Here is a 22,189-nt window from a genome sequence, read left to right as displayed (position 1 = left end):
TGCACGACGTGCATGAAGAACCCTGATAATGTATCAATAAAATAACACTTATTACCACTCCTCTACAATGTACGTAATTTCAGATTCAATGTCATTTTTACTTTACTTTATATGCGAGAAAATAAGAAGAGTTGGGTACTGATATGCACTTGATGCAAAGATTAAAGTCTAATTTCAACAGGTATACAAGGACCTTCCTGATTACGAGACATTTTACCATTTCTTCTCCTCCAAGAAGAGACTGTTCTATAATACAATTCTTTATGCTCTGTCATTTCATTACATTTAGGGAACCATGCTACATTGTAATTCGGTTTCCAGTTTCTCCCGGGCAGATCTTAGAGCCTCAACTGGCAGAATGAATCAAAATTCTAGCTATTGGTATTTATGTGTGTAAAACTGTACTTATGCTATGTATCGCTTGTAATTGCGTAATGGATCATGAAACTAGTATTCAGACAATCCCATAAGAACCTATCACAGTTACAAATATATTAATTAGTGTCCAAAAAGAGAAATTAAATACTAGGTAATTGTAATGCAAATTATTCTGATTGGTTCGTTCATATATCTTTGCAAGTTCAAAGTCATGTCGCCTTTCATAATCTCGGAAATTACTTAAGTCAGGAGGATATACTTTCTAGGCTAAAAGATCGAATTTATATTAACTTATTTCACCATAATTATTTTATTATGTTCGTCTGTCCGATCGCCGAGTATCACAAATTGATATCATGAGACTTACGCATTTATATGTCAAGTCTTCCATCTCAAAAAGGCATTCATTAACAGCCGTGAATATCGTGATTACGTACCTTTGCCTCAAACGTAGCTCATAATTGTTACGAATTGTTTACTGTTATGTTTCACAAACTAATCATAATGTGAAACTTTGCAATGTATTTTAGAACGTCTCTGAGTGATAGTGACAATGGTTATGTAAGAGCATGCAATGTTAATTGTATCCAGTGTCTGGTGTTTTTGCTTTGACCTATTATAACACTACGTTTCAGAAAACTTACCTTCTCTCGTCAATGGAGCAACACACCAGTAGTAGACAAAAAACCAAATTAAAAACTGATAAGAATTGAAGCAGCAGCCTTCATAGCCCTTGTCCATATCCCTATAAACATCCCAATGTAGAATTGAAGCACATGTAGTTTTTCTTCTCAGATTGATTGATTTTGTTTATCTTGCTTCGGTTTTGTGCCACTTTTGGCTAATCGTGACGATGAGGATGAGTGATGATATGATGAAATTGATGAAGGGACGCTCAAAAAGAACACCCATGCCCAGTTCGGGATTCGAACCCAGGACCCCTGGCGTCGTAGCGCGCTGTGCTAACCACTCCGCCACAGAGGTCGCCCCCTCTCAGAAAATATAAATAGTAACTTAAATGTAGCGTAGGAATCCCGGTAGGAGGCGCCGAGGAGTAGTTGGTAGTGGATATTCAAGAGTTCGATCCCTACAACCAGCAAGAAGACACTTGTTCATCCGGAGACGAGAGAAGAGGTATTTTCTTCAAACATAGTGTTAGAATAGGTAAATGATGTCTAATCTTCATTACATGTTAATAAGTGGTCTAGAAATTTTGAATATATACACTGTAATAATGCCTTTGAATCATCCTTCATCTATTAGTCTCACTTAAATCTTGATGTAGTACAATCAGGAGAACATTGCCGGTGTTAATGAATAAAAAGCACTAAAGTTCCTACATCTTCTACATTATCCTGAAAAACAGCTTTCCATTGTGTGTTGTGTGTTGACTGTTACAATTACCCGACTTATATGCAAAGTTATAGGAATATAAGTTATAGGAACGTTAGGGTATCAATGTTTCAAAACAATGACAATTTTCTCATTGACCGTACCATCATTGACTTCTGAAAAGAGACAAAAATGATCTTACGATATAACAACAATGCAGGCAAGCTTAATGGTCAATTTTCTCCATTCACAGTGCAGGGTGCTCCTTAATTTACGAACCACACAGCCCTTCGAAGAGGTTCTGGAGGACCTGGGCCAGGTGCTGAAAATGGTAGGAGCGAAGCGAATGTACACAGTGTCCGGTCAAGAGGTAAGTTCTTGCTCTGTGTTATATTAAGAATAAATCCCTTGTGTGTAAAATATACTCTTAGTTTTATGTACTTTGAATTAACCTACTGAATCAAGTTGTTAAGACATTTGTAAGCGTGGAAATGTGTGCAATCAAGAGGTATTGGATTACAAGCCGTGTTCCTCGGCGTCATATCCTTGCGGATTGAAAAAAGAAAGAAGAAGCAACGTTCTTGGCAAAAGTACAGAAACTCGGACCGTACCTTTCTCACAATCTTGACGAGATGTGTAAAATGGTGTGACCACCACGTGTCCACGTGCGTGTCCTTACAAGAACTGGCAACGTCGAAGAGATGTGGTGGCCACACACTTTGTGGGAAAGACGAGGTACAAGTGTCTCAAGTTTGTCCAGAACTGTATTCCATGCAAATACTTTTTTGTGGATTAAATTACATTTTATTATCCTGTTGAATGATCCCTACATTTGGTTGCTTATCTTACAATGAGAGAGCACGGCTTGGGAAATTGACTTTGGGACGGGACTTTGTGTAGTATAAGGGTATATTCTATAGGTATAACAAAATGATAATTGAACTCAGAATCTTCGGCACATGAAACTGATACTGGCCACTAGAAATCGGACAATATATTCTCCTAATGAGGCGCGCATGGAAAACTTCGAAGCTATGAAGCGCTTTTGTTTTCGGAAATGGCTGGCTAGTGGGCGCTAGAACACTGGCATATCAATATCTATAGGGAACCCTATCGTTACATGAAGTCCCGTCCCAAACTCAATTTGCCAAGCCGTACCCTCTCCTTGTTAATATCATCAGCGAAGAGGAAAAAACATTAACCGCGTATAGAAAAAGGTGGGTTCATGCGTAATGGTAAGCGTTCTCATCTTTGGAGTGCGGTTCTGGGTTCTATTTTCGATAGGAGCTGCAACGTTTTGGTGTTGATCCAGGATCGATAGAACAACTGGTGAGCAACATGGAAAGAAGAAGTAACGTCCTCGGTTTAGAAAGCCAGAAAACAGCAGCGATTGGACCACGCATAGTCCAATTAAAACCCATTTAGCATTGGCACTCAAAGGACGGTTTCGACATGAAATTTAGAAAAGCAAGGAAGTCAGAATGGCGAGGACCGCATCGAAAATGTATTTAATATAATACGATCATATTCGATAATAAGTCAATAAAAACGGAAAGGTAAGGATGAACTAGTAAAGAAAATGTCAAGAAAGTGTCTAGTAAACCAAATGGAGAAGACAACGAGCGAAGAATATCAAAAGGTATTTACAAAGTATCTTCTAAGATAATTAAAGCACAATTTATGAACAAAACAAGCACAAAATATTGAAATATGGAACGAACCTGGTTGTCATATAAGCCAGCGTTAAAGATAGCTAAGTGAGACCAGATTTGAACAAACAGGTTTATATTCTGTGGCTTTCTTGGTATGATTTATGAAGTACATTCTGTGTACGTGTAACAAATTGTTATTTTAAAGTGGTGTCAAAAGGATCGATTGGAATAATATATACGATCTTAGGACATGTAGTTTAATCTTACAATATATGTAGTCATATATTGCATCCTAACCTTAATTTCTGATGAAGGCAGTTGAATTGCTAAGTCCATGAAGCGAAGACCAATATTCTATGTGGTCAGTTTCGTTTGGTTAGAAGCTATCCATTGCGGGTTTCAGGAAACGGGAAGCTATTTCGGACAGAATTTCGTCAATAATTTTAGAGAGAATGTTGAAACGGTTGTGCAGGAATCAATCGATAGCTTCGATACGGAATTTTCCCACCGGTTCTAAATGCGAACTCTGGCTTTTGTGACGCGAATCAATCACGAAAAGTGACGTGCTTCGTCATGAACGAGAAACAAAAGAAAATCTCTGGCCGTAGGTCGGAGGGACGGCCGTTCGTCACACCAAGGACGCCGACAACAGGAAAGGTTAGCTTAGGTAATACCTCAAGTAAGAATAGATTCTTTTTGTTTCTGTTTGGACGGAAAGTCACCGTCGGATGGCGTTGCGGCAGGCCAAAGTTAACTTTGAGTCAACTTTGCACTCAGGCAGGTTAATCGAGATTGAATCTTAGGTTTAAAGTGGGATATGAAACATCGAAATATACTTGCACCAAGAATCGAACTCGGAGCTTCTTGTAAGAGGCAAGAACTTTACAAAAGTTTTTCCTTGAGTTTATTTGTTTAAATGAATATAGCATATTGGCAATGTCAGAACCACTGAAATGTGCCCTAACCTAGACGAGACTGACTTGATTGATTGATTTATTGAGTTGGTATTTTAAGTCCACTTTATGCACAGTAAGGCTAATCGGGACTGGACCTGCAGTTAAAAGTGGGATCCGAATCACTATGTGCCTCCACCGGGAATCGAATCCGGGACCCCTTGATTACAAGGCGACGACGCTACCACTGCGCCGTCGGGAGGCTAAACGAGACTGAGACTTGATTGACTGAATGATTGATTAATTGATTGATTGATTGACTTGGTTAATTTTGATTCGCTTTTCTGAAAACTTTGTGCTAATTGCGAAGATGAGAATGAGTGATGATGCAATGATTGATTGATTGATTTTGTGTTTTACGTCCACTTTATGCACAGTAAGGCTAATCGGGACTGGACCTACAGTTTAAAGTGGGATCCGAACCACTATGTGCCTCCACCGGGTATCGAACCCGGGACCCCTTGATTACAAAGGGAAGACGCTACCGCTGCGCCATCTGATGCAATTAAATTAATGAAGGGACGCTCACAAACACCCATGCCCAGGTCTGGATTCAAACCCGGGAACCCTGGCGTCGTAGCGCCCTGGGACTTGAGAAATTCACGGAAGTGAATTACACTTACTATACAAGTTACCTTTGCAACATGTTTGGAATATTAACGGGTAAATTCCAGTATTATGTAACGGAGCCAAATAGCGAATATTCTGACAAACCCACAATTTAAAAATTAATCTAAGTATATTTATTTCTTGTTGACAAGATGAGTTTTAAGAAAGATATTTTCTTTTAAATATATGAGTCATACCGTATATTTATTTACAAGCGGAATAATGTGGTGGGTGCCATTAGCTTAAACACTGATGTAACCGGGAATTATAATTTCATCAATCAAATACAAACCTCTCTTTCCTCCGCAGTCCTCCTCGTTCACCTGTTTCCCCATCTTCCCATCTTCCCTTTCCACCACAGTCCTGCCTTTTTAACTTTTCACCACAGTCCTCGCATCTTATCTCTTCAGCATGTTCTTGCCATATTTTCTTTTCACCACAGTCCTCCCATCTTCTCCTTTCCCCACAGTCTTTCATCTTATCTTTGCACTACATTCTTACTATCATCCCTTTTAAGCACAGTCTTCTCTTCTTCCCTTTTATGTAATATATAACCACATTCTTTCCAACTTCGAAGTCCTCCCATCTTCTCTTTTCACCATGTTCCTACTATATTTCCTTTTAACGACAGTATTCCAATCTTCTCTTTTGTGTTAAGTCCTGCTATCTCCTATTTTCACAATATTCCTTCCATCTTATATTTTGACCACTGTTTTCCCAACTTTCCTTTAACCGCAGTCTTCCCATATTCTCTTTTCGGCACATTCTTCCCATCCTCTTTTTTAACCACAGTTCTTATCTTCTCACCACATTGTTCTTATCTTCCCTTTCACCACATTGTTCCCATCTACCCTTTTAACCACAGTCTTTTATCTTTTCACCATATTCTTCCCATCTTACCTTTTAAGCATATTCTTCCGATCTTCCCTTTAACCACTGCTTTCCCATATTCCCTTTTAACCACTGTTTTTCCATCTTATCTTACACCACATTCTTCCCATCCTCGCTTTTACCCACAGTCTTTTATCTTGCCTTTCACCACATTCTTTCCATCTACCGTCTTAACCACAGTCTTTCATCTTTTCACCACATTCTTCCCATCTTCCCTTTTAACGACAGTTTTCTCATATTCTCTTTTCACCACATTCACCACCTTTCAACCATAGTCCTCCCATCTTCTCTTATCTCCAAAGTCCTCCCTTCTCTTTCCTCCAAAATCTTCCAATCTTTTGTTTTCACCACAGACCCATACTATCTTAAGTCCATACTCCCGCGATCCTCTCATTTCTCCATAGTCCTACGATACATTTTTTACCAAACAATACTCATATTCTCCCATTCTGATACATATGCGGTGTCCTTTTTCCTTCGTAATCGCCACAGCTTTCCTTATCTACGCAGTCCTCTGATCTTTAAAATTTTTCATGAACTATATTTCTTAGCTTTGTCACCTTCCGTCAGCTGGACAAACAGAGATAAGTTTTTCACTGAACATTGTAAAGAGAAGATTCAACATAGAAAACTAAACACATCAAAACATCGACCTTGAATAGGCGTGTCAATTTCAGTATTTTATCTTTGCGTCTCTATTTCAAGGACTCACTGGTAGATTGCATGATCGTAAGAAGAACGCCACGAAACACTTGAAAGTTATAAAACTTCACGGCGATGCTATCTCCACTTGCATCCGTTAACTTCCAACAGTTCTTTCAAGCATTTTTTCGATCTTTTTTATTTATCTTTAGATATTAAATAAACGAGTACTCCGTCCTCGAAACTTCCTTCATTTTAATTACGTATTTTATTACAATCTATAAATAATTATTTCAATGACAACTTTTGTGGTAATTTCCGCCTGCAATCGTGTAGAGATGAAGATGTAATAATGAAGATAGCAAGAAAAACAGATGTTTGTAGACTGAACAAATACCAAAAGTATATTGCCAGAATCAGAATGACAGTGCTTGATTTTTAACGAGTGAAAATATAAGTGCAAGAGATTATGAAAATATGAAGCACACTGTTGAAATTGTTTTCTCAAAAATTTGTATTGCCTTCATCTCTGACTGCACCAGGGAAGGCCCAGGCTCTATTCCTAGGGTGAATGATCACAAGTGATTTTTACATTAATATCCCTGCATATGGAGCTCCGGGGATCACCCAGCCTCTAATCAATGGATACCCAATGGCTATTCTGAATCGCCAGAGGTTGATGCTGAATCTCACTCCCACAACTTCTGTCTGCCTTCATGGAAGGTACAATGAATAAAGAAGGATTTTACTTTATTCACTTAGTGAGAGCAGACTGAATGGCGAAAGGAACTCTACAAACCTTCCCACAAACATACTCCTCCGAAGGGCAGTCACTGTGATAACCACAAAAGGGTAGCCTTCGTCATATTAACATTCTAGATTCAGATGAGCACATTGCTACGGATATCTAGTCATTAATTAACATATATTGTATTCAATAGCAGTAATTGTATTTTGTGAAGCAATAGCTACTTCAAATTCAGAGCAATTCAGGTATCATGACTTATTCGGAAGATAATATCAGTAGATTTTCAGTCTCTTCTTCAGCGTTGAACATGAATGTCCCAATAACTTGATCTCGAAGTTTTATCCTAATCACGTGCTTCAACAACATTTTCGGACAGTTGCATTCAATGTTAACTTTATAAAAATTCAATATGCTGACCAAGGCAGTAATTTAATTTTATTATAAAACATAAACTAAACGTAACGTTTCAACCTTATAGCAAGGTCTTCTTCAGACTCTGCACCAAGTACAAATGTAACAAGGTACAAAACAGGACGATTTATATACACAAATATCACTCCCCTCCAGACTATTAGAAAGTTGTTCTGGAACATTCTAGCAGATGGCTTTCCTTTGTCAACTGTACTTTCACTTGAAAGGCTAAACATTTTCTTTCATCTGGATTGTGGTTGGACTCTTTATCTCACGCTCTTTTTCCTTCATTCTTCTTATTTCTTCTCCCCTATTTCTCTCTTGTCCTTTCCACTCAATCTAACACCTTCTTCCATTCTTTGTTTATCTTCAGTCCCCCATTCCAGATCATTGTGTCTTCTTCATCTTTCTTCTCTATTTCCTTGGCCTCCTTCCAGTTTCTCACTAGTATTCTCTTCTCCCTTTCTATCTGCTTAGCCTCATCCCACTCTATGTCATGTCCTGTTTCTCTTGTGTGTTTAAATATCGCATTTCTCTCTCTCTTAAGTCGTACATCATCCCTATGTTGTTTCAACATGTCTTTCAGCCTCTTTTTCGTTTCTCCTATGTACACACTCTGACATTCTTTACACTTCACTTCGTAGATAATCCCTTTCTCTATTCTGTTTTCCATTTCCTTGTTTGCATTCTTCGCTATTCTTAAGATGATTTGCCCTCCCTTCCCGTAAATTTTAATTCCCGCTTTCCTAAGCACTTTGCATATCTTTTCTGTGGTCTTCCCCATATTCCTTATCTCCTGATGCCAAGCGGTTTCAATTTCTTGTCCTCTCTTCCTTTTCATCAATATATCTAGGCAGCTTAACTTGTCGTCTTCTTCTATTTCGAGTTCCAATAATATCCCTCTTTCTTTATCTTGTATTTCTTTGTCAAATATGTCGAGATGCCTCTTCGTTCCCTTCCATATGCCAAAACAATCGTCTACATATCTGCAAAACAGAATTATTTTGTCACCTCCTTTTTCTATCACTTTCTTTTCCCATTCATTCATAACCAATTCAGCCAATGTTGGGCTTAGGCTAGAACCTATATTCAGTCCTTCACTCATTAACATTATTATGGAAGTTAATATGTTTAGCCTTTTAGGTGAACGTGACGTGAAATATGTGATATTTCTTAATTCTGAAATATCCAACAGTTTGCTACACGTAAATTAATCCATCCGTGGCTTAGTGGTTAGCACATCGCGCTACGACGCCAGGGGCCCCGGGTTCGAATCCCGGCCTGGTCATGGATGTTTGTGAGTGTTCATTCGTCAGTTTCATCATATCATCACTCATCCCCATCTTCGCAAATTAGCCAAAAGTGGCACAAGAAGCGAAGTAAAATGAATTAAATCAATCAATCATGTTTCTTTATATGTCACCTCGGTGGCAGAGAGCCATGATTGGTCGACTAACGGTAACGCCACCGAAGATTCCGGTGAGTTTTTCCTCATGAATTTTATCTGACCACCGTTCTTCCTCATAGTACCGATTAACCAAAAAAGATAAGAAATCGAAGTAAAAATCAGAAAAGATACAAATGTTCCTGTTCTCGAATTTGTTCCACATAATCATATCTTTAATCACGGCCTGTATGGCAATAGTCTTCGAACATTTATCGGCCGAGCTCTGTCAGAAATAAAATGAGATCTTTAGAGATTACAATAACACGAAAGAAGGCTATACATGTGTTCACTGTAATCCTCCTGCATCCTTTATAATCGCATGGTGGGGCATGTAAATTTCTGCCACTGCGTTCAAACTAACCAAATCTTGGTAGTCTTACTACGACGTTCGTCTCTTATTGATTTAGTCATCAAGGATGACCAAGAAGAAATGAAGAGGCAGATAAGCTAATGCACTACAGCAATAAAATATTTCTAGGCTCATTTTCTGGAATATGTTGATTTTGTGGTGATCCTTACTCGATGAATGGTCCGCCAACGAAACATTGACGTGTCTTATCTGAACACAAATCTGTCCAATCTCCTGGTAAGTTCCAGTAACGAGAAATTTCGTGATTGTTAACAAAAATTAAATCGTATCCATTATTCATAAGCATGCGGTCAGCACGTACGCGTCCGCACCAGTCATGGGTGAACACCGTTACGAAGCCCTATTTCCCCTCGCGATCGTGTTTTGTGTGGATTTTCACATTTTACGTCACCTACCAATGAGACCAGACGTGTGTGGATGAACTAGGAAGAAAGCTGGATTTTTTAATTATCACAAACCACCTGTCTTTAATAACTAAATCTGTTTATAAATTTAGAATTGCTATATTCTCTCTTGAGATAAATTTTGATATATTTGTTTTCTGATAAGAAATTAGATTTGTTAATCTAATCTCTCCAAGGAAACTACAGGGCTAATTGACTTGCAGTGTTAAGAAATTAAATCAAATTCATGTTTCGTTAGAAAAGTAAGTTTAGTACCTCTTTGTCGTTAAAAATAACACCATCATAATAGTGTTCTGTTTGATAAAAGGTAAAGTTCCCTGTGTACATAGCACCGTGAAAAGAAGGCGCCTTTAGGGGATGTGAAGGGTAGGGCCCCACACATTCTCCATTTCGGCCATTTTGGAGGTGATGTGATCAGCACCACGCTCCAGTCGCCTTTTACCATCCCTGCCAGGGTTGCCTGCAGGTAAATTGATTTGATGCTGGGTGAACCTCAGAACCGCTTTATGTGGGGACAAAGACGGAAAAATTCCGACCTTAGACCACCCATCCCGGGAATCAAACCCGGGTCTCCCGCGTGGCAGTGAGAGGCCCTACCGATTTTTTTAAAAAAGGAAAGCCCCTAATCGGAACCTTCCGCCGTTACTCTCTTCTTCTCTCATGTCACTTTTTACTCAATTCTCTATATCAGACAACACAAGCATTCATATCTGAACCGTGATTCGATCCCGGGACCCCTGTCGTCATAGTGCGCTGTGCTACGCACTGTGCATTGTGTTCTGTAGTAGCAAATTCTTTCTGAAGAAGCAAGAACCCGTATTTGTTACAATTTACAAACGATTGTGTTTCTTATTGTTATAAATTTTGTTTAATTTCTCATCAGTCACTTTTGTCTTGATTTTTGTTATTTAGTGTCGCCTTAGCTAATCGCAAACCATAAGGGTGGGTGATGATATGATGAAATTGATGAAGGCCGAATCACAACACCCATGTCCTGGTAGGGGTTCGAACCCAGGACCTCTGGGTCGTATCGCGCTGTGCTAAGTACTCTGCCACGGAGGTTGGCCATCAAACACTTTTGATCACATATATTTACCATTAAATAGAAATCGCACATGAACACGTTTTGCTCGAACTGTTATTGTAGAACGGACATAGTATATTTCACTCTGTTGAAATGACAAATCAATATAATATTTTCTGTCTCAAAAGCCAGAAAACAGCACCAATGGAACTCGACGAGCTGAACACGATCCACCCAATGAAAAAAAGGCTGCTTGGAATATCCTGGCTCTCAGAATTCTGTTGGGCCATGACATTTTAATTTTCACTAACTGATTGTTGTCTCATGTCAGTTGAGAGTTTCGGTGTTCAACGTTCATTTATCAATTTGAAAGTTGCACACATCTTTTCCTTCGCATTTGTTCTACAATTTGTTAAGTGAACAATAGAGGGGTAAAAAAAATATTCCGTCTTGCGCGAGAGGGTTCTATGTCATCGTCGTCCTCATGACATACAAGAAACAAACGTATCAACAATGCAACTTCATAACAAAATATATATTTTGAAAGATCATTCTTATAATATGAATACAACAAATTTATTCCCTGCCAGAGGAGCAATTTCTCATTATGGATAAAATATTCGTGGTCTCTTTAACGCAGACCTCCGTGGCGGAGTGGTTAGCATCCTGATCTTCGCGATTAGCCAAAAGTGGCAGAAAATCGAATTAAAATAAACCAAGTCAATGAATCAATCAAGCCTTTTATCCTTGAAGATTTTCCTTTTACCCACTTACTTAAGCGAAAGGACTGTATGCGTTATCTCTCTGATACACTTGTCCTAGTAGTTTTCAAACTGTGTGGATTAACGTCATCATTTGTCACATGATAACTTTTAAGAGTAACATTGAAAAAAAACGTATGTCCAAATTAGTTAAATGGGCTAACGTATGTCTTGGTGTGAAGTACTGTTCTAGACTAGTATGTATCATGAATGTCATGAGAATGTTAAAGCGCGGAGTGCTGGATTGTAACAGAATTCATGAGGTTGCAACACTGCAAGAAAGCTGTATCGAACGGAAGCATTCAGCAACGCCAGAAGAACTTAAGAATGGCGAATGGAAGAGCGATTCCAGATGAAGTGAGTGGCCTTGGGCCGCCATTGGATCGGCTCATCTGCATATGGATGAATCGCCCAAGGTCTCGCTAGAGAGATACGAGAGCCCACACGGAAGTCAGAGCGAGAAGTTGGAGAGCGTGCAGTCCCTGATCACTGAGATAATGAGCAACATACATCATTAAGGCATAACTTTGTGGAGAAGTACGAGCGCACCGTAAAATCGTAATGTAGAAAATACAGTGTTTCACAATCTAAGGTTCGTAAAGAAACGAAAAGATCTAGTTTGAAACAAGCATGAAATCTTAGATGTGCATTATTACCGTTTTCTGTGTGTAAAATTATTTTACAAATGTACTGTTAACGCCGTTACCTTATAATAAAGGTGTCACCGGTTCGATGCCCGCTGGAGGCACATAATGTTTTGGATCCCACTTTAAACTGTAGTTCCAGTTCTGATTAGCCTTTCGGTGCTTAAAGTGGACATAAAAGCAAAATCAATCTGTTACGAAGTACTTCGTACATTTTGTTTTCTCGTGTTTTCCACCGACGGATATTATATCCTATTTCTAGGGTGTTCGGGATCTGACTTAATGTCACAAACTGCCATTTTATGTTGCTTTCATTAAGTCACACTGAATCAATTAAAGAAAATATTGGACGTATAATTGTATATTGACCATGCGTAATGATTCTCAAAAGTGATGATCCAACATGGAATCATGTCAGCAGTGCTTGCTATTGAAAGCATAAACATAAATAAATAAGTACCTACTGTAAAATTGCGTTTGTTGACTTAAGTGCTTTTTCCTGAACAGCCTAGAATTATGACCGATATTATTCAATGTAGTTTTGGGCCATGTGTGGAATATGCCCTTACATGTATGTATATGCAGTGTGACATTTGAAAATTTTCTGGTGGCGGGGAAATGTACGTTGCTTCTTACGAATCATAGCCACATACACACAAGGGATAATTGTTTGATTGATTTGTTGTTTTAAGTCCAGTTTATGCACAGAAAGCCTAATCGGAGACTAGAAATACAGTTTAACGTGCGATCCGAACCATTGTGCCATGTGCCTCCACCGGGAATACTTGATAAAAATGTGTAACGAGATCAGGAGGGTGAAGTATCCAGAAGGGTGAATTCCCTTTCATCTTCTCCACAAATGTCACCCGCATCTTCTCACGCTATAACGTATGATGATTGCGCTACATAGGTTAGCTCAGGTGCATTCCTTCCTAAATTTTAATGGGAGACAGATATCGTTAGTTACGGGGAAAGACATATGAAACACTCCATAAAAATTGGTAACAGTGTCCAAGTAAATCCCAATATGTGTGAAATGTTGAACATCAAGACTTGGGAAGGAACGTATATCCCTGATGAACTATTCAAAAGTATACAACCGCGGTACAATACGTTTATCTGTTATGCATCAGTGGAGAGAACTGAAGCTTAGTAGGTCGTAAGTTATTTCTCCTTTCACATAGACAACTTAACTTTAAGTAGTGTGTGTTTGGTTGCATAACTGTTAGGGATTTCTAGTTTCATTTCCAGTATAACTTCAAAGAAAATTGCAAGAGAACATGAGGAAAAATTCATCATTTACTAGTTAAGGATTCCACAATAATACCTAGGTATATTATTTTTATATGTAATTTCACTTTACCAAAAAAAAAATTAAAACATAAACTCACTGCCTGCAGACGTTTTGCCCATTAATCTCTCCATCTTACAAGTAACTAAAGACTATTCAAGACATCTAAATGTTAGCGACAAATATTAGCATACATTCTTTATTATGCATTATCCTTTCTGTCCCCTTTTTTCTAAACTCTTTTATGCATTATGTTTCGAGATATTGTCACATTATTTTGCCCTAGGTTAGATATTTTTTCTTATATTTTGCAACACTGAGGTTTTTGAAACTCGCAGCTCTGTATCATATTTGACGGGATACGTAGAGTAGTTGTTATCTAATTGCATCATGACAACATAAAGTTCCTACATTCGAATTCTCTCAGAGAAAAATAAATAAAATAGGTCACATGAAGATAGGGGAAGAGTTTCTGCTCAAAACGTGGACAGAGGTCCTAGGTCTGAATCCTGAGCAAGATATGGACTGTAATTCTGCTTGTCTCTTCATTTATTTCATATCTTCATCATTCTCAGTCACCAATAACCTGCAGAGGAAGGGTACTTACAACACAGCCTGGCAGATCAAAGTTTCCCTTTACATCTTATGCTTAAATGCAAGCCCTCTTGGATGATTTAGCAGTGTTACTGCTCTACATGATCAAAAGTGTAACAGTGCAACACACTCTTCCTTTGCTTTTCCGATATGAAAATTGGCGAAAATATTCACTGTGCGCAAAATTGGGAGAGGTGTAACACGTATTTCCTGAATTACGTCCGCTTTTTATATCCTCTTTAATATCATTTTCATTTGTTAGTGTTACTCCTAAGCATTTGAATTTGGAAACTGATTCAAACGAGTTATCAATAATGAAATTTTGATAATTGCCTAACACTTGATTTCAGCCTGTAAGCATATACGTGTTTAGTTCTCTCTTTGCTAAATTCCAAACCTATCTCTCTAGCTGCTTTGAAAAATATTTTAGCATTATTCTTAATTGTATTTATATAATTCCCTAGTAAGTCTACATCATCTGCATATGCTAACAACTGAGTTAAACGGTTTAATTTTAGTAATTCTTTAGTTTCTTTTACCTTCCTAACAGCATATTTAAGGCCAAATTAAAGAGCAAAAGAGATAATGCATCTCCCTGTGTTACCCCATCATGGATTGTAAATTATTCAGACATATTAATATCCACACAAATTGTACTCTCTGTTTCACTGTTGTATACAGTTAACATATTAACAAGCTTTTTAGGTATTCCAAACTCGACGAATATATTACATAATTTATCTCATTTAACCAAATCATATGCTTTTTTTAAAATCAATAAATAGCTAGGCCTCCCCGATGGCGCAGTGGTAGCGTCGTCGCCTGTAATCAAGGGGTCCCGGGTTCGATTACGGTGGAGGCACATAGTAGTTCGGATCCCACTTTAAACTGTAGGTCCAGTCCCAATTAGCCTTTCTGTGCATAAAGTGGACTTAAAACACCAAATCAATCAATCAACAGTTGATGGACATTTTGATTATATTCCCACTTTTACTCAAGTGTCTGTCTGATGTGAAAAATTTGATTTATAGTTGAACTGTTACGCTTAAATACACATTGATAATTAATTTCATTAGCATATGGGAATATGATGTTGAGAGGAGATAAATTCCACGGTACTTATTGCAGGGTGTTTTATCACCTTTTTAAAACATTAACAATTATAGATTCTTTCCACTGTTGAGGGATTTCTTCTTTATTCCATATTAAATATATTAATTTATGAACTTGACATATTAATGAATTTCCACCATATTTAATTAACTCAGCTGGTATTAAATCAATGCCAAGTGCTTTGTTATTCTTTAGCCTTTTAATAGCATATTTAACTACAGTCAAGTTAGGTTCTGGTACTAAAGGTTCTGCTGTGTGTACTTCATATACTTCTTATTTATCTCCTACATGAACATTTAAAAGGTAATTAAAGTAGTTCTTCCATCTATTTAGAATATCGCTTGGATCAGCCAAAAATTCACCATTTTATCTTTTATCAAGTCTACTTTAGGTTGCCATCCCTTTCTAAATTCATTTACCTCTTTATATAAATCTCCGATATTTTAATTTTTGCTGTTTGTTTTAATTTCGTTAATTTTGATTTTCAAGTAATCTCTTTTTTAACTTCTAAATGTGCGGTCAACTTCTAGCTTTATTGTATTATATGTAATTGCTTAAATTTGTATCATCAGAGTTATTTAACCAGCTAAGTCTAGCCTGATCTCTTGTTTCTATTAACAAGCCAACTAAAACATGTTAAATGCTTGTGCAAGAAAAAAAATAGATCAAGGCATTATTGATTCATTTCTTACATTGTGCGTGCTAACATTTGTAAATTGGTTATTTAAGGCATCTATTTCCGTGAAAAAGCTTGCCTATTACAATCTTGTTTTTTGATATTAACAAAAGATAATTACTTTCTTTATAAATAAATCTTGTGTGTTTGAAACTAACAAATTGTTCTCATTTAAACACATGAAATATGAATAATTTAGTATTTTGATATCGTAGTTAATGTTTGGGTGTTGGTTCTAAATATAATACTAAGCATGAAGGTGCATTTTCAATGTTTCTTTGCATTTTTTCATGGTAAACACTGAGCAAGCGCTAGACTTAATACAATAGTATTTTTACATGCTCTTGAGTTACACGATTAATATGCGTTTTTTGACCTGTTGGATGTATGGAATGAATCAAAACTTGAAATGAATGGAAAAGTATTGCTGTTCGCACATGTGTTCCTATTCTCATGCTTGATTTTTAATATCCATACGTCCAATTAAATACTTGACATTCAAGTTTATTCTGGATGGATTTGAGAAAAAAAAGTGCAACTTCAATCTAACATCATTATTAACAATATTAATAATACACTCCTCACAACAAGTTTGGAATATTGTTATATTAGGCGCAACAAGTTTGAAATATTATTATATTAGGCAATAGGTGACAGGCACTGTAGCATATGTCGGCGAAAAGACGAGAACGTCCACCAGACAGATACCATGTGTTGTTGCATTCCAAGGCCGTGTCTGTCAGCTATTGTCTAACGTAACAATATTCCAAACTTTTTGTGAGGAGTGTATTACACACGCTGAGAAAAACAGTTCTACTCTGTTTCTGAATCCATGCTGGTGTACCTGCCTATGTTGCTCGTTAACCGTGTTCATGGCCAGAGATTGTGGATCTTCGGATGCGCAATTTTATGGTTCCCACCCACGCGTCTTCCACAAATATCTAGTATTGCTCAACCACATCATTGCCACTTATTTTGACAATTATAAGAAAGTAGACCACAGAAGGAACTGTGTGAAAGAAGAGCATTGGGACATAAAAAATGTCAAAGAAAATACAAGGAGGCTGTTGTTTGACCCTTATCTGGGTCATTCGGGTCTCTGATCACTTATCGAAGTGCTGATCATGACATGGCTTATTTGTTTTCAAGTTGTACTCCAAGGAGCAATGATTGCACCTTGTAAAGTGGCATCGCCCTCGCTTTCCAGGTCAGGCACTGACCTTCGCCCGCCACCCCCGATTCGTGAGTACAATGGAACCAGCGTGCGTGCGGCGGCGTCCCATAATGGGAACCACGAAGTTAGTTGAAGATGAAAGATAGCATCTCGCTGGAGATCTACAATCGCGGTCCTATTTTTTCACTCTCCATCCATGACTAACGAAGAATCGATAATCCCTTCTCTACTAATTCCAGTGTCACCAAATTAGTTCGCGGGTGACTTCAAGGACGGAAAAGTGGTCAGTACTCTGGTGCTGGGCGAATTGATGGCCCTCCTGATTGGATCGAGTTTCATTGAAAACCACTCCGTCTATGATCGCGTGATACTATATTTGGAAGCACGGATAGATTTTGTATCTATATGGTTTAATACCCTTAGGAACCTCATTCGTGAATATAGGGTCTAATTATTTTCATTGAAATTAGTAAGTCAATAAATACGGAAGAAAGTTCTTCATTAATTAACAGGCTTCTGTGCTGTACTCTTCACCATAACGCACCAGACTTAAATCCATCTTCAATTATGACTGTTCTCTATTGTATTTTCATAAATTTTATTCATACTCGTCATCTCGATGTATACAAGAGGCTAGAAATAATATATAATGTATAGAGCCCGAAAGTTCAGGCATTTATTTTCGTTAAAATAGGCAGGCAAAAAGGCATTTATAATGTGGAAAATAGGCACTAAAAATGAAAAAAAGGCAAAATAAAGCGAAGAAAGCCACATTTGGAAGTCACTTACTTTTATCTATAATCTCTGGCAAAATGTTAAAATCTACATTGGGAAGAGCATTTCAATTTTCTCCGTCTTGATTACACATAACTACAAGCTGTCTTTTTTTACTTCTCAACATTCATTGATAGTCGTCTGTCAGAGAGAATGTTTTTCATAATAGAAAATGATCTTTCTACTTCGACAGAAGTTATTGGAGCATACATAAAACAAGCTAATGTAGCTGGACTCATTTTGGTAACAGCATTTTCACCTTTTAGAATATCACAAATTGTTTTCAGTTGTTTCAAGTCCTTATTTGCACTCACTACACGTTTGCACTTTTCCGCAACAGCTGACCCCTTTTCTCCTGGCACTTCCATCATCATCTGCTGCATAGATTCCTCGAAGATTTTCATGGATGCTATAAGTCTCTCACCTCTTTTTTCTAGCTTTGTAATTGTCTCTGGCAATGCACCATAATTTGCAAAAATAAACGACAGTTAATTCTTCAGTTCTGAATAGCACAGGAGTTTTTCACTTCACGAATTGAAGCCGCTTCATTTTCTGGAAGAGCATCGATCACCTCACTGATTTTTTGAAGGTTGTTAGCATAATATATAGCTGCTGATATCCAGGTTCCCCATCTCGTCAAGACTGGTTGCGGAGGTAAACTAAGCTCAGGCGCAACTTCCTGAAATTTTCGGGTTCGAGAGGGAGATTTCAGAAATATCTTCTTTGTGTTCGAAATCAACCTCTCCACTTCAGCAGTCAATCATGCACAAGGAAATGTTAAGCGAAAGGCAATATCCTAACTCAGCATGAAATACTTTTTTCTCACACTTTTCTCCTTCAGCAATGTTGAAACATGCGTGAGTTCAATATTACTTAAATAAAGCGAAAATTATTCACATAATAAACGGAAGAAAAATAAATGCCAACATATTTTTTTAAAAAAATGGTCCAAATAGGCAAAATAGGTAATATGAAAAGGCTTCTAAAACATTCGAAACATAAAAAACGTATATCCAAAAAAATTTTATCAATATATGCAGTAGATAAAAAGAGGCATTTTGCCAAACTTCCGGGCTCTAATAATGTATTAGTTGGTGAGGAAGTTGCACAAAAAACATTTAAATGCATATCTTTTAACGAATGCATATTGTTATCGTAGTAACACCGTTAAGCCTTGTTTCCATTTTTAATAAATCACTAAAATGCTGACCAAGGCAAAATGTATTGTAATAAAGCAAACTTTATTGTAAAACATACACTATAAACGTGGGTTTCAACCTTATTATAACAAGGTGGTCTTCAGACACTGAACCAACTTCAAATGAAACAAAGTACAAACAGTAAGATATACATACTTGTATATAGCGTATAACTGTTTATAATCATCCAGAATTCCAAAAAATATAATTTTATAATTTAATGTAATCAATGTAAACTTTATTAGTAGAATTTTTAATAACTTATAAAGTATTTTCTTCAACGACACTTGCGAAAGTTAATAATAAAATACAATAACTGTGCACTTCAGTATTATAACTGTTGTGCTATTATGCACTCGAATAGCATTAATAAATAAATAATAATAATAAATTTAGAATAAAATTGGTTTATTTCATTAGTTTAGTAACTATTTATTGTATAACATTTATAATAATTGTAATTATTATTATTATTATCACTACTATTCTACTTTTATTACTGGCCTTTAACCCCTACAAAAAATTCTGACGGCACTCTGTCTAAGCCATATGATAATATTAAAGGGGCCGTGTTTGACTACACAATGTCAAAAATTATACATTTTACTGTTGTAAATTAAGTATTTAAATGTATATAATTTATGTAAGCTTTATTTCAACCTGCAGAAGTCTTAACACGAAACTGTTGTTAGAAGATCAACATGCCTAGGAAAAGACTACTATTTCTCCGTAAATCTTCCTCCAAAGGATCCGGGAAATTGGCAATCTTTTCTAGCTACCTTAGTTTCTCTATATCACTCAAAACTTTCAAGGGATCCATTTTGTATCCGATCCTTTATAATAAAATAAGCTCGGTGACGATCTGTATTCCACTTGTTTACATTGGAAAATTGCCCAAACCGGAAGTTCTTTCCCCGCCATCTATAATCGAATTCTCTGATCGATAATTTTTTGCTTACTCAGGAATAACCCCCATACATTATATTATGTATTGCTTACCTTTGGGATTTTCAGTTCTTTCATTTATATTTTGTAATCTGTTCAGTGTGTCACAGACAACTAGTATCAGAAGGACGAAGTGGATAGACTAAATTGTAGATGCCAACTTGGTAACTAGATTTGAAAGTATTTGACATGTAAGCTGAGACAAAATTTGATATGAAAGAAAATAGAATTCAAATGGATGACCACTTCCACTTTAATTCTATTTTCTTTCTACCATTTTTCGTATAGTTTGATTACTTCCTGTTAGGTTACAGAACGTGTTTTCTCGTTTTGTTTTACGGTTCATAATGTGACTGATTGTAGCTATGCCATTTTTCACAGAATATGTATGTTCCTGGTAACCCTGGAACGCATCGCTTCACGACGGGATATGGCGTCACAAATGCAATCAAATGTTGTGTGTGGTTACCAGCATCCAGGCGGCAAAACGGGCTTTTTTGAACGACTGAAGCGCCGAAATGATGCACCAACGAGAAAAATGTTGCTGAAAAAAGTTGTTTGTTTTGATGTCCTCTATACGTTTCCGTGGTCCGTGGGCACCATTAAAATGACACCCTGTATGTGTGTGTATGTGTAGTATATACAGGGTGTTGCAAAATACCTGTTACAACGCTTGGGAGGTGATTCGACAAGTAAAAACAAGGAAAAAATGCCATGTGAAAAAATGTCGAAATCGGCACCGTTTTCGAGTGACAGGCGTGCGAAAATCGCCTCACACCATGTTTATGGCACAATAACTCAAGAAGGAAGAAAGATATCAATGTCGGAATAAAATAATACAAACAAAATCGTACGTGGCGAATACAATGGTGCATCAATTGAGGCCCAGTGTAAATTGCGCAAGGGGACTCTCAAAGAAAGTGGAGAATCCCCTGATGGAAAATACAAGAAATTTACTACTATCTTCTACATAATGTTGAGATCGGAATGTAGCCAGTAAAATATGGCGACGTATGTCCACATGTCTCACTACTTCTGGGACACCATCCCAAATGGAAAAAAATACGGGAAAATCATAAAAAAACGTTTTCAATCCCTTAATGTTGACACACTACTTTGAAGTACGAAAAACGAAAGTTAAACAATGGCCGCATGTCGTCAGGCTGTACATACGTATACTACAAGAGAGCTCCCCAAAGAAAGTGGATAATCCTCGAAGGAATGAAGACGGAGAATGGCGAGAAAACGCACACAATGGCATGTAACATTTCCAGGCACAGCACATCTGGAAGGGATTCCACTGAGAAGCGCATAGCCTCTGCACATGCAGATCGACGGTATGAAGTACAGCGATATCCAGCATCTTCACTCGCACCTTTCCTAAAGGACACTATGCGGTGCTGATAGGGGCTCACAAACACCGGTATACTCAGAGACTTTGTTGAAAATGTCCGCCATTGACTTGAAGACAAAAATGACATCGGCGAAGCACTGATTGTCTGGTACGCGCAAATTCCTCTTTCATGTCAACAATTGTCCCAGCATCGGCACTAACACGAGCAACGAGATCCTCAGCACTTTCCACGGGGGTTTCATACACGAGCCTTTTCATTTCTCCCCACACAAAGAAATCCAGTGGTGTGAGGTCGGGGGAACGAGGTGGCTACTGTAAAGGTCCACCCCTACCAATCCAACGATCGCCGAAAATACCGTTGAGTAAGGCCCTGGCTCCCCGGTCGAAACGTGCGGGGGCGCCGTCGTGTTGAAACCAGATACGTTGTCTACCTGCCAGTGGCACGTTTTCCAAAAGTTCAGGCAATACGTCATGTAGAAACAACCGATAATTCCCACCACACAAAGTAGAGGGCAAAATGTACGGGCCTATCAAGTGGTCACCTACTACGCCACACCACACATTCACTGCGAACCTATGTTGATGATGGCGCACAATGATTGCATGCGGATTGTCCATATCCCAGACGTGGCTGTTGTGGCTATTGAACATGCCGTCCCTGGTGAATATTGCCTCATCGGTCCACAAAACTCTTGTTGGGAAATCTGGAATGGCAAGAGTTTGTTGCACGTACCATTGGCAGAAATCCAAGCGTAGAGAAAAGTACGTGGGCAGTATGTAGTGCACCTTATGCAATTTTTTAT

At 37.8% G+C, this 22,189-nt stretch overlaps 1 protein-coding gene across 4 annotated transcripts in view; it reads left to right on the top strand.

Annotated features, from left to right (window-relative positions):
- The window catches only part of DCX-EMAP (Doublecortin-domain-containing echinoderm-microtubule-associated protein), a 142,518-nt gene that overhangs the window by 45,871 nt on the left and 74,458 nt on the right, over nt 1–22,189 (top strand). For all 4 annotated transcript variants that reach the window (XM_083120672.1, XM_083120673.1, XM_083120675.1 and 1 more), the window contains exon 3: nt 1,964–2,080. In XM_083120672.1, coding sequence (XP_082976798.1) covers nt 1,964–2,080 — 117 coding nt within the window. The remainder of the gene's footprint in view (nt 1–1,963; nt 2,081–22,189) is intronic.

This window comes from Lepisma saccharinum, chromosome 4 (genome assembly GCF_977018435.1).
Source record: "Lepisma saccharinum chromosome 4, izLepSacc3.1, whole genome shotgun sequence".
Taxonomy (NCBI): Eukaryota; Metazoa; Arthropoda; class Insecta; order Zygentoma; family Lepismatidae; genus Lepisma; species Lepisma saccharinum.
This window is presented reverse-complemented; position numbering and strand designations above follow the sequence as displayed.